The sequence below is a fragment of the Neolamprologus multifasciatus genome, chromosome 1 (assembly GCF_963576455.1).
Source record: "Neolamprologus multifasciatus chromosome 1, fNeoMul1.2, whole genome shotgun sequence".
NCBI lineage: Eukaryota > Metazoa > Chordata > Actinopteri > Cichliformes > Cichlidae > Neolamprologus > Neolamprologus multifasciatus.
The window spans coordinates 5,963,794-5,978,994 of NC_140439.1; the positions used below are offsets into that span (position 1 = coordinate 5,963,794).

A 15,201-nucleotide genomic window follows, 5' to 3' on the forward strand; every position below is an offset into this window, starting at 1 on the left:
AACAAATTGTGCTTTGTTGTCAGATGGACAGCAAACAGACAGTGGTAGATGAGATGAGGAGAGTGAAGGAGGAAGAGAGGAAGAGAGTAAGTCACAGGAAGAGCCAAGTTTATTTCCCACTTTATTTTATCTGTTGCCTCATGGTTCCAAGCCACATGTCACAGATCTTTGCATTTTATTATTAACCCATAACACTTGTTTAATCAGCTACCAGCTCTCCTTTAGAAATTTTAATGTCCACAGTCTCAGCCCTCCAGCACTATCAGCAACAACCCACCGACAGCAACGCTGCACCCCACGAGGTAAAACATAGACTTCCTTTGCTTTGCATTGTCCCCTTCTGATGACGATGATATAGTATTCTTTGGTGTTGTTCTGAGCTCTTTTGTAACCTTAATAATGTAGAAACTGCACTTTGTGTTTACTTGTGTTATCTTTTTCCAATATTTAAATTTGTTTGATGATCTGTGTCTCTAACTTTTATTGTGAAAGGTATGAAGAGGAAGTGACCTCTTTTGCGTGACACGGTCGTGCGCTCGAATGATTCATCTGGCTTCCGCCAACACGTCATCGTAAATAACATCTACATTTTGTGTAGTAAGTTTTAAAGAAGCTCTTTGGAAAAGAAACAAGTTACCATACGAGCTAACAGAAGACTGCTCCGTACGCCGCTGTTTGCGCCGGAAGCTCGTTTCAGTGCGGGATGGATGATGTAACGATCGAAGACGACGAGTCCACTTTCCATGTGAAGAAGCCGCCCTTAAAAAACCAAGACTTGAGTTCCCTAAGCCTGACGGGTAAGCTTGTACGTTTAATTAACCAACTTAAACAATAAAGAATAAGGAACACAGTTACTAACGTTCGTAAGACGTATCTGTCGTAGCTCACGTTAAGGTGGGATGAAGGCGACATGTTGAGCTGTAGATAAACCCCCAAATATTTACTATTTTATTCTTTTAAGATTGTATTTATTGGAAAAAATGTCGTTTCCATCGTTTCGTTGTTAAAAATATCACAGCTACTTCGATTATTGTTTATTTCTGTTGTAATTGAATGACTGTAGTTGAGGAGTTCGTGGCCCAGTATGGCTGGTTCCTGGTGTTTGGAGCTGTGATGTTCTACCTGCTCATTCTGCACCTGAACAAGAGGAGATCGAGCCAGCACAGCCCAGCGCCACCAGCCTCACAAGGTCAGCACAACTCACTTTATATTAGTATACCAACTACAGGATTACAAAGATAAGAGTTACATCAGCAGAAAGTGCAGCTTCTAGTAAACAATCTGATGCTACAGCAGGACAGTGAGAGCTTGTTCCTCGTGGGTGGAGGACGCTCTGTGGCAATTAACAGCTGAGTGTGAAGTAGCACCTCTAAGTTTGAGGTTATGGTCTTCAGCCAGATAAAATTCAATTCAATTCAATTCAATTCAGTTTTATTTATATAGCGCCAAATCACAACAAAAGTCGCCTCAAGGCGCTTCATAGATACAGAGAAAAACCCAACAATCATATGACCCCCTATGAGCAGCACTTTGGCGACAGTGGGAAGGAAAAACTTCCTTTTAACAGGAAGAAACCTCCAGCAGAACCAGATAAAGTGATGAAAGGAACAAGTTGTTACCTCCAGCTGGATCATTTACTGGTGGATCTACATTCTTGTCCTCGTGTATGGTCACAAACTCTGGGTCGTCATCAAAAGAATGAGATCTCGGATCCAAGCGGTGGAAATTTGTTTTCTTCCCACAAGGGAGGTATGGTGCTGACCACCTTTAACTGGTTCGTTCTCTGAGTTTAACGTCACATTGTGTGGCGCTTCAGCCATTTTTGTAACCCGGTGTGTTGCGCCACATCCATTGAGCGCGAATGAAATGCATTTTTGTGATTGTCCTGAATCTCACTGTCTAAATAACCTTACCAGTGAAATTATAGGCTGATCCTTTCTTTGTTAGTGGGCAAACTTACAAAATGAATTAGGGTTCAAATATTTTTTCCCTGACTGTAATGGTTTTAATTAAATCCACCACAGAAACTTGGGGATATACAAATGTATACATTTAGAGATGTAGAAAGACTTTTTAAACCATGAGGCTTTGTGGAAAACTCTTTGCAAAAAGCACTCCTCAAAGACTTCGCTTCCTATTTTGACTTCTTCTCTTCCTATAAAAGCGTGTATGTGGCGGTAATGCCTATCGTTCAGTAGAACCCTGCAGTGACTTCCTGTGCTGATGATATTGCAACGATATTATGATATTGCAAGTGCGCAAAGCGACGAATGTAGAGGACATACTCGCGCCCTAAAGGAGAGAAGCTCAGTCTTAAGATGACTTAAATAGAACCTTTCTGACAAGTTGAGGTAGCTTAAAAGATCATGACACAATTTAAAAAAAATCAAGAGCAGATGATACATAAAGTAATTGAAATTTATTGGTCTGGACAGGTTTACAAAGCCACCAGAAAAGCCATTATACACAAACAGAGAAACGTTGGAATGGTGGTAAACAGAAATGGCCAGCCTACCAAAATTGCTCAGAGACTGAATCAATGTAGAGGAGGTCACAAAAGAACCGAGAACAACCTCTAAAGAACTGCAGAACTCTTCTAGCTCAGAAGGCAGACAAGGACTGCCTGGAAAAATAGTGTGTGGCCTGAGACAAAGCTGGAACATTTTTTTGGACAGGTCGCCAGTCTGTGCAGGGCCAACACACAGGGACAGACAACCATTCGCACTCACATTCACTCCCACATTCACAGCTAGTGGCAATTTGGATTATCCAATGAACCTATCCCCACGAGCTGCATGTCTTTGGACGGTGGGAGGAAGCCGGAGTACCCGGAGGGAACCCACGCAAACACGGGGAGAACATGCAAACTCCACACAGAAAGACCTGATGGTGGAATTGAACTCAGGACCTTCTTGCTGTGCGGCAACAGTGCTAACCACCGTGCTGCCTCATAAAAAGACCATCATACCAAAAGTCAAACATGGCAAATGGACTGGTTGTTATGTAGTGCTTTTCTACTGAGCACTCAAAGTGCTTTATGCAGCCTGCCTGAGAGCAACTTAACGTTGGATCTCGCTGAAGGATATTTGACAGAGTGGAACAGACGAACCTGAACATCATAGCTGATTAAACTGTGGTTCTATTCTGTACCAGAAAATCCTGCAGAAAAACTTCCAGCAATTAGTCTGTACCCTGCAGCTGGAGCACACTTGGGTTATTGGCAATGACCTGAAACACACTCACACCTCTAAATGATTCATTTAGGAAAAAAATATGTTTTTGAAGTGTCCTGATCAAAGTCAGATTAAAATGTTTCAACATGACCTTAAACAGACTTAAACATCCTCAAACTCTTCAGTGTCTGCAAAGAAGACTGGGCCCAAATCCCCCCAGGTGATATCAAATATGCATTGCTGTTACTGAAAATGATCCACTGGGGTTCTTGCTGGCAAGAGTTGCACAACCATTAATTAGGTTTGGGGGCAATTACATTTTCACCCTGGATCAGGTATATTAGAGTTAAATCATTTACAACAATAATGGATCACAGGCCCAGTCAAAGTTCTCCAGTCCTTCCTCTTTTTGATGCATCGAATCCCATTTAGGTCGTGGGTATCGGTCACTGTTGTCATCCAGGCTTCAAGTTACAACAGATTATTCTTAGAGAAGAATAGAAAAGAATAGAATAGAATAGAATGCACTTGTTGTCACTATACAGATGTACAATGAGATACAGAGCATCTCCAACTCAGTGCAAACATGCGGGAGAAGAAAGGGGGTTGAGGTGCACACAGGTGGCTGCAGGGAAGGAGTTGATGCTGTGTTCTCTATGTAATCAAAAGAGGATCTGGTGTTTTTGCATTTTGTAAGTCTTTGGAAACAAATTTGGGACACATGACGTTTAAAAACCTTTTCCACATATTTCTGAACTTTTCTTTCTCTTTCCATGTTTGTTTGTCTCTGTCCTTGTAATGTACGATAGCTACAACGTCATGCAATATTATTGACTTGGAAGTCCTTAGACACAAGTCTGATTTTTCGGGTACTACTTTTTCAAAATTATGAAAATTATGACTGACTGGTTCTGATCTGTAGGTATATAGAACAATCTGCCCTTGGTAACCTGTATTTCTCTTGAAGATATGTTATTAGATATGTTATTAGATATGTTATTGCATCGTCCTGATTTAACTTTCGATTTCTGTTTGTTACATAAAGATCCAACACTGGTGGAAAGGAGAGAAGAGGCTGTGGCAGCAGCCAGGATGAAGATGCAAGAAGAGCTTGATGCCAAAGCGTCCATCTTTAGAGACAAACAGAAACTGGTACAGTAGTAAATTTGTAAAAAAATCAAAGAAGGATGATTTTCTGTCAATATCAGATGTCAACACTGTTTTTATTTAATTTGTGGACAGCAAGAAGAGGAGAGGAGGAGGCAGAAAATAGAGATGTGGGAGAGCATGCAGCAGGGGAAGAGTTATAAAGGAGCTACAAAACTCTCTCAGGTACTTTTTCACCTGAAACATCTGTGTTTGTGCTGCTCTGTGGAAGGGTGTGTCCTCAAGTCTTTTTCTTTAAAGTGCGGCTGTTATGATACTCGTTCATTTAACAAGTTATTTAGACAGTTTCAGTAAAGCTTGTGAAGTTAAAGTATATTTACTCATGTAGCTGTTGACGTGGCCTCACATTGAAACAAAGAAGCGATCTGAGTTTGTTGAAGGGGTACAGCCAGGTGTCTACTGGCTTCTACTTCTTGTTCCAGATTGATTCCCGAGTGTTTCACCTCGTAATGTGAGCTACACTTACAGTTTCCTCGAACTCATGATTTTTTTTCTGTTTAGCTACATGCACAACTGCAGGTGCACGTTCATGTATAACTCGTACATATTGTTCTAATGTAAATGTGTCTGTTATTGTGTAAATATCAGGGGTGCAACGATACTCGTATCGATATTGAACCGTTCGATGCAGTGCTTTCGGTTCGGTACGCATATGTATCGAACAATACAAATTTTTTAATTTATTTTATCAACTTTCCTTCTGACGATGCTGTCTGTGTTGAGCGCTCAGTGGATCTGCGCTCGACTACTCCGCCTAGGCTGCACTGTCGAGCGCACTGAGTGCAGCGCAAGCTAGTGGGACTGTCGCTACCCGATCTGTACTGGAAACCCGATCGGTACCCCGCATGCGCAAATCTTACGTCACTTCCTCTCTTTGCCAGCATTGCGACATTCAATATATTTGAATGATACGGTTAGCGCCCAGTTAGCTCCTAGCATTTCTCAACAGCTCTGCCTCCTTTTCGACTACCGGGACATTTAAACAATGGATAATCTGTATACAAACAAATTCATGCTTTTCTCCTCAACAGAGAGCGTCCCCCGATTGAACAACAGCGCCGTAAAATAAGAAGAATGGCGCCGAATTACAGAGTTAATAATAGAGACTTTGTAATATGTCACGTGAAGATTCAGCAGCCAGATTAAGTGTTTACTGACAACTGACAGTGTAAGCGGACATCATCATCATCACTATTCCAACAATCCTCTCCACACAGACGAGCATAAACACACTCGACTATCACTAAATCAAATTTAACACACGTTTGTAATGACGCTAATTCAGTTTACAATAGGGTTCATTCGCTCAGTCAGCAGGTGGCAGTATCCTCGTACACTGAGGAGTACACTGCTATTAAACGAACAGAAGAAGAAGAAAACATCTGCACATGCGCAGTAAGGATCGGGGAGCCTTGATCCGTCGCTATCTTTCTATTTTTCGTTTTTGTCTTCATTATATTAAATGTTTCATTATTGAAAACATTTTAAGAGATACTTGTTATTCTTAACATCTCAACAGATACTCTGACCTGTAACTATCGTTACGGTGTGGATCGGGTCGTGACAGGGACAGAAGCTAAGCTCGTGGCAACATGGCAACTGCCTCAACGCTAGCTGAAATTGAACCTCCCCCACCCTCATTCATATCTGGCGTTTGGAACTATTTTGGTTTTCATGTGAAAACCTGATATGTTTAATATGCTGCTGAGAATATAGCAGAAGAAGCGTATAGTAGAGCTTTTATTTTGGAAAGAGACATTTCTCTGTAATAAACTCTCTTTACCAAAGATGAGTGATTCCTCCATCAGATAGATTTAATTTTTTAATAATTTTGTTGTTTCAGCAACATTAAATTTAAAAACTGTACTTTTGAGTTAAAATATATATTTATAATTTTAATAAATGACAAATTAAAAAGGCATGAACATTTTTTTGTATCGAAAAAATATCAAACCGTGAATTTTGTGTATCTGTGCACCCCTAGTTAATACTTACGCTATTGTGTTCCTCACACACATGGAGAGATGCCAAACTGCCTTTTCTTGTTCTTGTAACAGTGACAATAAAGATTTAATTCTAATACGTGTCGCTGCAGACCACTGAGGAGACCAGCTCATCCCAGACGATGCTGAAACCAAAGGACAAGAAGCCTTTTCGCAATGCAGGTACGTAGTAGATGAGGTAGGATTTGTTTATATGACTGACACATGTGCTGAGGAGGCAACACAGTTACACCCCCCCCCCCCCCATATGCAAATGAAGCACGGCAGCTGAACAACAGGCACTAAATTAAGAAAAACAAAAATCCCTCATTTGAAGTAGAGATGGACCGATCCGATATTACGTATCGGTATCGGTCCGATACTGACCTAAATTACTGGATCGGATATCGGAGAGAAATAAAAAATGTAATCCGATCCATTAAATATCAAAAAAGCACCTAACTCGCCTCATAACCGTAGCACGTCGCAGCAGTGTGGTCACGTGATAGAGCGGCTGTATTTGTAGCGTTGCTAGCAATCCGGCATTTCATCTCTGAGGAAGTTTTCCCAGAGAGAAGTAAAGCAAGTGTGTAAGTTCATCTCTGAATGTTTGTAAAGCATTCCCACGTTAAGCCTAACAACAGATATATGGAGCGACTGCCTCTCTCGCTCTCTCTCTCTCTCCTGCTCCTACTTCAATCGTGAAACTGATCAATGATCAGCTGATCGTCTCTCTTCTTTGTTTTTGTCTCACTTCTCACCAGAAAGAGGAAACCAGCGGCTGAACAACAGCAGCACGTTTAAACTTGATCAGCTGTTGTTAGAATTTATTTAATATTATTTCTACATCAGGATCTTTTTCTACAGCTGACGTAACTGTGCAGGGGCGGATCTAGCAAAGTTTAGCCAGGGGGGCCGATAGGGCATGAACAGGAAAAGGGGGCACAAAGACATACTTTTCTTTCTTATTCTCATTTAAAATGTCGAGCTTTTAATAAATAATTATCTGACACCCAAAGTTTTAATCTGATGTAAAATATATAGAAGTCCATTACTGTATATAGTAACTGTTAAGTCTAATATACCCTAGTAAGCTATACTACTTTTTCCTTTGGGAACCATCTGTGCAGTCTGCAGTTCTGTAGAAGAAAGATGTTGAATCTATTTAATTATTCTTGAAAAATAATTTCTTTCTGTGCATTTTTTCCCCCTGCATCAAATTAAAGTTGATTACATCGATTAAGCATCACGAGGTGGAGGGTGGGGGGTGGTTCCCTATTTTTTTTGCTGGGAGTTTGCAACCCTATTAGTTAGGTTTAGAGATGGACCGATCCGATATTACGTATCGGTATCGGTCCGATACTGACCCAAATTACTGGATCGGATATCGGAGAGAAATAAAAAATGTAATCCGATCCATTAAATATCAAAAAAGCACCTCACAAAACTTGGCGACATGGCGAGCCGGAGCAGTGTGGTCACATGATAGAGCGGCTGCGTGTATTTGTAGCCTGCTAGCAAACATTTCATCTCCGAGGAAGTTATCTCAGAGAGAAGTAAAGCAAGTGTGTAAGTTCATCTCTGAATGTTTGTAAAGCATTCCCGCGTTTAGCTTAACAACCGATATATAGAGCAACTGCCTCTCTCTCTCTCTCCTGCTGCTACTTCAATCGTGAAACTGCTTAATGATCAGCTGATCGGCTTTTCTGTCGCGAGTCCGTCTCTCTTCTTTGTTTTTGGCCCACTTCTCACCAGAAAGAGGAAACCAGCGGCTGAACAACAGCAGCACTATTAAGCTTGATAAGCTGTTGTTAGAATATATTTAATATTACTTTCTAGACCAGGATCTTTTTCTATGCAGCTGACGGCTGGTAACTGTGCAGGGGCGGATCTAGCAAAGTTTAGCCAGGGGGGCCGATAGGGCATGAACAGGCAAAAGGGGGCACAAAGACATACTTTTCTTTCTTATTCTCATTTAAAATATCTAGCTTTTAATTATTTAATAATTATCTGAATCTTACACCCAAAGTTTTAATCTGTTGTAAAATGTATAGAAGTCCATTACTGTATATAGTAACTGTTAAGTCTAATATACCCTAGTACTTTTTAGTAGTAGTACTTTTTCCTTTGGGAAGGTACCATCTGTGCAGTCTGTAATTCTGTTGAAGAAAGATGTTGAATCTATTTAATTATTCTTGAAAAATAATTTATTTCTGTGAATTTTTTTCACCCTGCATCAAATTAAAGTTGATTACATTGATTAAGCATCATGAGGAAGAGGGTGGTTCCCTATTTTATTTTGCTGGGAGTTTGCAACCCTATTAGTTAGGTTGCTTAATATTTCTGCTAAGTACTCTTTAAAATACCAGAATAGGGAGGATGGAGCAGGTTTAACTATTAGATTGATCAGTGTTGCTGATCTATGAAATATTTTGGGTGCAGTGTATTTTTTACATACAGATATAACAGAATAGCTTTAGTGTTTGTTTATTTAAACTTGAGTATGAACTTATACAAAATGCAGCAAGATATTAAAAATGACACTATATCGGATTCATATCGGTATCGGCAGATATCCAGATTTAGGATATCGGTATCGGACATAAGAAAGTGGTATTGTGCCGTCTCTAATTTGAACTTCGGGAAGTTGGGGAAAATACAAAGAAAAGGATTGGTTTCATAACCGTGTTCTGTAAATACTTCCTGTCAATGATTCATGGACTATGGTCTACACGTGGAGTCGTTGGCCTTCTGTGGGGGAGCTGTTCGAACGATCACCTGATGTGTGACGAAAGAATCTGCTGTGATGGTAATGACAGTCTGCGCTCTCTTAACGGTCTCGTACTGCAGCTATTTATCAGAGCGGTGCAGAAGGAGAGTTACAGCAGGCACTTTACTGCATTTTAAACCCATGTATGTAATCCACACATTATTAGTAAAACTACTGTTAAGATGTACCAAATTCCCAATTGTGGGACAATTAAAGGATTATTCTATTCTATTCTATTCTATTCTACTACGTAATACATTTAACAAGTTGTGTTATTAAAGTGTTTATTTATTCATCGTCATCGTCGTTTTGCTTGGTTATTCCCTACATTCAGGTTAAGGGGCTGTGATCATAATGAAGCTTTGATTGCACAATAAGATAAGATAACTCTTTATTATCATTGCACATTCATACTTACAGTAGTATATCGAAATTGGACAATCGTCCCACGTCAGCACTACACACAACTGAACACAGCAAAACAGAGCACAGTAAAGTTTAGATTGGATAAAAAGTGCAAATAGGTATGGCCTAATATAGAAATAATGAATGTTTATTGCACATTATTTCCTACCAGAAAAGCCCAGGGAGGTAGCTGATCAGGTCAGCTGTTAGCATTGGTTCGGGCTATTGCCTTGTTGTAAAGGCTGAGTCTGTTTGTCTGTGACCTCAGCCTGAATCTCCTGCCAGACAGCAGCAACTTAAACACCCATAGTCCTGGGTGTGTGCAGTCCTGTAGGATGTTGCAAGCGCAGCAAGCGCTGTATAGGTCCTTTAGGGAGGTGCAGAGGCAGTCCAGTGGTTTTTTTGGGCCATGGTGCAGCTGGAGATACAGTATGTCAGCACACTTTCAATGGCACAACAGTACAAGACAATAAGCAGCTCCCTCTTCAGGTCCATTTTTGGAGGATGCTGTTGGGCCTTCTTTAAAACCTCTCAGGTATTTGAGCTCAATTGGAGGTCTGTGTCTATGTGCACACCCAGGAACTTGAAACTGGACACCTTTCCAAACACTTCCTGTTGATGCTGATGGGCTGTAGCACTGGCCTCGTCCTTCTGAAGTCCAACACCAGGTTGTTGTCTGCACACCAATCCAATAGCATCTGAGCCTCAGCTCTGTACGCCGTCTCCCCCACAACGGTGGTGTCATCTGTGAACTTGATGACTGCATTGTCTTGGTTGGGTACTGACAGAGTCATGTGTGCTCAGTAGGGACTTAGTAAACAGCCTCGTGGAGAGCCGGTGTAAAGGCTGAGGGCCGATGAAAGATGAGGTCCCACTCTAACTCTCTGTACAGGCCAAGAGAAATGTCTGATCTAGCAGCAGTTGGTAAAAGGAAGTCCAATATCCAGCAGTTTTACTGTCCGTCTGTGTCAGTTACAGTAGAACTAAAGTCAACAAAGAGCAGCTGGTTCTTTATATGCAGACGATGTTGTTTTGTTCTTGTCGAATCCTGAGCGATCTGTTCCTGTACTTTTACATGTGGTGAGGTCGTTTGGGGAAATCTCAGGTTATACAATTAATTGGCAGAAGAGTGAGTTTGTGGCTTTAACTGCAAACTTGGATGTTGATTTTTTGAAAAGTTTGCCTTTTAAAATTACAGACAGATTGAAATACTTGGGTGTTATTTTGCCTAAGGATCCTAAATTGATCTTTAAGTTGAATTATCTAGAACAAGTTGAAAAATTGAAAAAGGACATTGAGAAATGGAGCGCTCTCCCTATTTCCATGGTAGGTCGCATTGATGTAATTAAAATGGTTTCCCTTCCTAAATTTCTATATTTATTTTTAAACTCACCTATTGTTTTGAATAAGCAATTTTTTAAAGTGGTCGACTCAGTAGTATTACCATTTGTTTGGGGCTTTAAAACTCACAGGATATCAAAAGTTCATCTATGTAAGTCTAAACTTAAGGGTGGATTTGCTCTGCCACTGTTTCAGGTTTATTATTGGGCTGCAAATGCTAGAACTCTTGCTCACTGGCAGGAAGGGTACAAAAAGGTCATGTCTGCCGATACCCCACCCCGGGTGGTCATAGAGAGTGGTGGGGTTGAGAATAGTTCCCTCCCTGCTCTCCTTTTTTCGTCCTCTAATCCGTGAACCAAGGTCAATAATTTTATAGTTTCGAACTGCGTTAAAATCTTTAGTCAGATCAAAAAAGGTTGTTCTCTACCAGACACTTCGATCCATACTCCAATATATTGTAATCATGCATTTCCATCCTCATGTTTAGACGCCTCTTTTGAGGTCTGGACACAGAAAGGTATTATTACTCTCAAAGTTTTATATATTGACAGGCAGTTTGCATCATTTACTCAGTTGCAGAACAAGTTCTCTCTCCGTGCGTCACATTTGTTTCATTATTTACAGATAAGAAACTATGTTCGTCAGAGTATCCTTAATTTTCCATCTCTTCTGGAAGAGGGGTCAATATTTACACTCCTGAGTTCCCCGGATTCTAAAAAGTTGGTTTCTGGTTTTGTGAAAGCTTTTTCTGAGTATTTAAATTTTAAATCTGACTTTTTGAAGATGGCGTGGGAGGAGGAGCTTGGTTTGGTTTGAGGTGTGGGAGAGGAGTCTGTGTAGGATCCATTGTTGCTCTATAAATGTAAGGCATCAGTTAATTCAATTCAAAGTGCTTCACAGACTTCATTACTCAAAAACTAAACTGCACAGGATTTTTCCTTCTATCAGTCCAACATGTGATCGTTGTAAACTTGAGGCTCTCTCACTCATTTATTTTGGACTTGTCCCAAATTGCAGAACTATTGGTTGGACATTTTTAAATGTTTTTCTGGTATCTATAATTGCACATTAGAGCCGGACCCAATAACTGCATTGTTTGGATCTTCCTCTTCCCTTTTACACCTCAGCTCTGCTGCACAAACTACAGTTTTGTTCGGAAACGTAATTGCTAAGAAAATGATCTTGACTCTCTGGAAGTCGGATATTGTACCTCAATTCAAAATGTGGCTGACAGAACTGGCTGCTCTGCTGCATATGGAGAGGATTAGGTTACATTAGCGGACAAACTTACAAACTTAGTCATTTCTTTGATGTGTGGCAGCCATTTTTAGATCATGTATTAAAACAAAGTCCTGTTTGATCGATCACCAATAACTCAGCCTTAGCGTTTTATTTCTGTTTATTTCTCAAAACGCTTCAATCCCAAGAAATGATTGTGTAGAAAATACTATTCCTGACCTGATGGACTCAACCTTGTTTACAAAGAAAGGAACTGATTACATATGTCAGCAAAGGCTTTCAGGGTGGTCGACTGTGGTGCATTTAGAAAAGAACTGATAGTCTTAGAAATATATGCGTATATGCAACGCCACAGGGGGATCTTGTGGGTGCTGCAAGATAAGTCTAATATGGCATAATGTGTTAGCAGTGTTCTTGGTGACTTTGGTCCCAACAGCTTTTAGATCATTAACAAGCTCCTCTTGTGTAGTTCAGGGCGGATCCACCTCCTTTTTCATGGTCGTCCTCACACCATGAGCAAGGATGCATGTAGCTCCAGACCTTGGGTTATTGATGTTTCTTCTGTTTCTGAATAATCACAGTCGTCACCGCCTCACCAAGCTTCTTGTCGACGGACTTATATAAAAACATTCCACTGTGATAAACTCAATAAATACAGGACTATTTGTTAAATATGGAGTCATCCTCCGCTGGTGTGAATAAGGGTCAAAATCAGGCAGGTAAATAGTTATACTTACTAATGAATGATCAGACCTCCTTAGCCCTCGTTCACTTCTGACTTTTCAGGAGATTTGTTGGATGCAGATTTTGCAGCTCTTGTGGGAGGCGTCTTTTTCAAGGTTGTACAGAAAGTAGGAATCATTAAACATGAACATGTACCAGTGGGAGCTGAGGAAAGACCGTCCGCTCAGTCTGACAGTATCATGTGACGTTGTGGAAACTTTTTCAATGATGACAATATACACATTGAGTTTGAGGGCGGAGTCAAGGAGGCCATGTACGTGAAAAGGGAAAGACCATCTCTGAATGGAGGAGGGGGCCTAAGGGTACATCTGTCACCATCTTACATGCTGTGATTGCAGCCATTCCCCAACTCTCTGTGAATGGTACTCATGGTTATTGATCAGTGAGCTTTGATCAGTGGTTGTTGATCTATGGTCATGAGAATTTGCATATTAATGATTAAGGAACTGACCTCCCAGCCCATTGTTCCTTCAGTGGGCTGGTTTCAGTCATTATGCAAATGTCCTGTTTATAAGATTGAAACCTGCAGTCAGCTGAGACTGAAGACGTCACCTGATGATGATGAAACGTTTCTCCCACAAAACTTTATATCCAGAGGAACCGAATCAACTTGGAATTTCCTTAACTGCATCAAGTGAATGTTCTCAGTCATCCAGGTCATCAGGTAGTTAACTGCATCAAGACATTTTCATTGATATTCTCTCTATATCATTAAGAAATTAAATGAATGAAATTACCATCAAAAATTAGAGACACTTTTTTTTCTTTGGAGGTGAGCAAACTTGAAAAGAAGTTTGAAAGTGAACAAATGATCAAATAATTTTCCCCCCACTGGAATATTGGCTTTAAGAACAGATCGTTTATTAAAGCAAAAACTCAAAAAACCAACAAAAAGCTTAATAAACAGTTTTAATATGTGTTAAATGTTTCTTGTCTGCTTCCTTTCTTCTTTGCATGTTTTACAGATTACAATCCCCTCACTGGACAGGGAGGAGGAGGTTCTTGTTCCTGGAGACCTGGCAGGAGAGGACCCTCGTCTGGTGGATGAGGTTAAAGAAGGTTGGAGGCGCTGGACTGCTGGACCTTTGACCTCTGACATCCTGATGTACACACTGGCTGTGGAAATTAAGCTGATAATGTCACCTATCCCATGCTTTCTTAGAGTTCAGAATACTTCATAGTTGTTGATCAGTTGGCATAATTAATGACATGTACCTGCATCTTATTTCTCTTTTAGTCGATAACTGAACTGACAATTATCTGCTTGTCATGAAGCCATTCCTATAAAGGGTTATAACCAGTAGGGTTGGCTGATGATTTCCACACAACCAGTGTGTGTGAGTGCGTGTGTGTGTGTGTGTGTGTGTGTGGGGGGGGGGGGGGGGGGGGTGTCCTTATATATTTTATTTTGTTTATACCTAAATGTGCCACTATAGCTAATAGTTTATATCCAGGACTCTAGCTGGTGCATAAAACAGAATGAAATTGAACTTTCGGATTATATCGTTGAAAAATTGATATATAAAAATGGAGGTTCTGTACATTGTTGTGCTCATTTGCATACAATAAAGAATACAGTCTGCAGGATTTTAAATGTGTTGTCTTATTAACAGTTACTGTATTATTTACATTGTGTGTAATGTGGAAACATATCTTTAAAGAGCTGAATGTTGTTACTGAAGCAGTAACACCACAGTGTTCTTAAAGACAAATGGCTGAGTCTGAACACTGTAGTGTGAAAAGTAAAACAGCCGTTCTTTTACTTATCACAGGAAATAACCTGGAGCTTTTTGTTCCATTTCACACAGACAAAACAATCCTTCAAAGAAAAATCTCGTCTTGTAGAAACAAATGTAAAAGATGTAACTGAATTAAAAACTAAAAATACGTAAATGTTCTGCTCACTTGTCTGAACCTGAGACTTGGTGGTGTCTCATCTGTTGTACGAGTTCATCAATGTTCGGGCTCTGAGCTGAGGAAATCCTCAGGATTGAGTCGAGGTGTTTATCAGTAAGACGGCTCCGGTGTGATGTTTTGTTTAGCTTCATCAAAGAGAACAATTGTTCACACAGGTACGTGCTGCCCAACATGGAGAGCGTCTGAGCAGCTTGGATGATGAAACGTGCAAACTCAGCAGCGCCCTCTCTCATATTTTTCCCTCAGCGTGTCATTGCACTGGAGCTCAATCAGCTCCATTTGGAGGTTTGGTGGTGCTCTTTCCACATCAACTCCAAAAGGATGGCAAGTAGTTCAAACCTGCTTCTTTGAGCTTCAAAGTCAGCAAATCGGCGGCGAGTATGTTGAGCGGTAGAGAGCTTCTCTTTTGTGGTCTGGCAGCCGGGAAGTGGCTCGAGTTGTCTTTCTGCATCTGCGTCTCCCA

At 40.6% G+C, this 15,201-nt stretch overlaps 1 protein-coding gene and 1 long non-coding RNA gene across 3 annotated transcripts in view; one reads left to right on the forward strand and one right to left on the reverse strand.

Annotated features, from left to right (window-relative positions):
• Window positions 1–15,201, reverse strand: part of LOC146525206 (uncharacterized) — a 374,600-nt gene that overhangs the window by 39,521 nt on the left and 319,878 nt on the right. The gene's annotated exons all lie outside the window — the stretch shown is intronic.
• selenos (selenoprotein S) lies at window positions 502–14,415 on the forward strand. 2 transcript variants are annotated; one of them, XM_085165653.1, is made up of 6 exons: window positions 502–797; window positions 1,064–1,189; window positions 4,219–4,325; window positions 4,416–4,505; window positions 6,436–6,505; window positions 13,787–14,415. In XM_085165653.1, the coding sequence occupies exons 1-6, from the start codon at window positions 704–706 to the stop codon at window positions 13,873–13,875; spliced, it is 576 nt and encodes a 191-aa protein (XP_085021779.1). In that variant the 5' UTR covers window positions 502–703; the 3' UTR covers window positions 13,876–14,415. The 2 variants fall into 2 exon arrangements, 1 of the variants encoding a protein (XP_085021779.1); XR_014874978.1 differs by having other exon boundaries at window positions 4,416–11,093; window positions 11,592–14,415.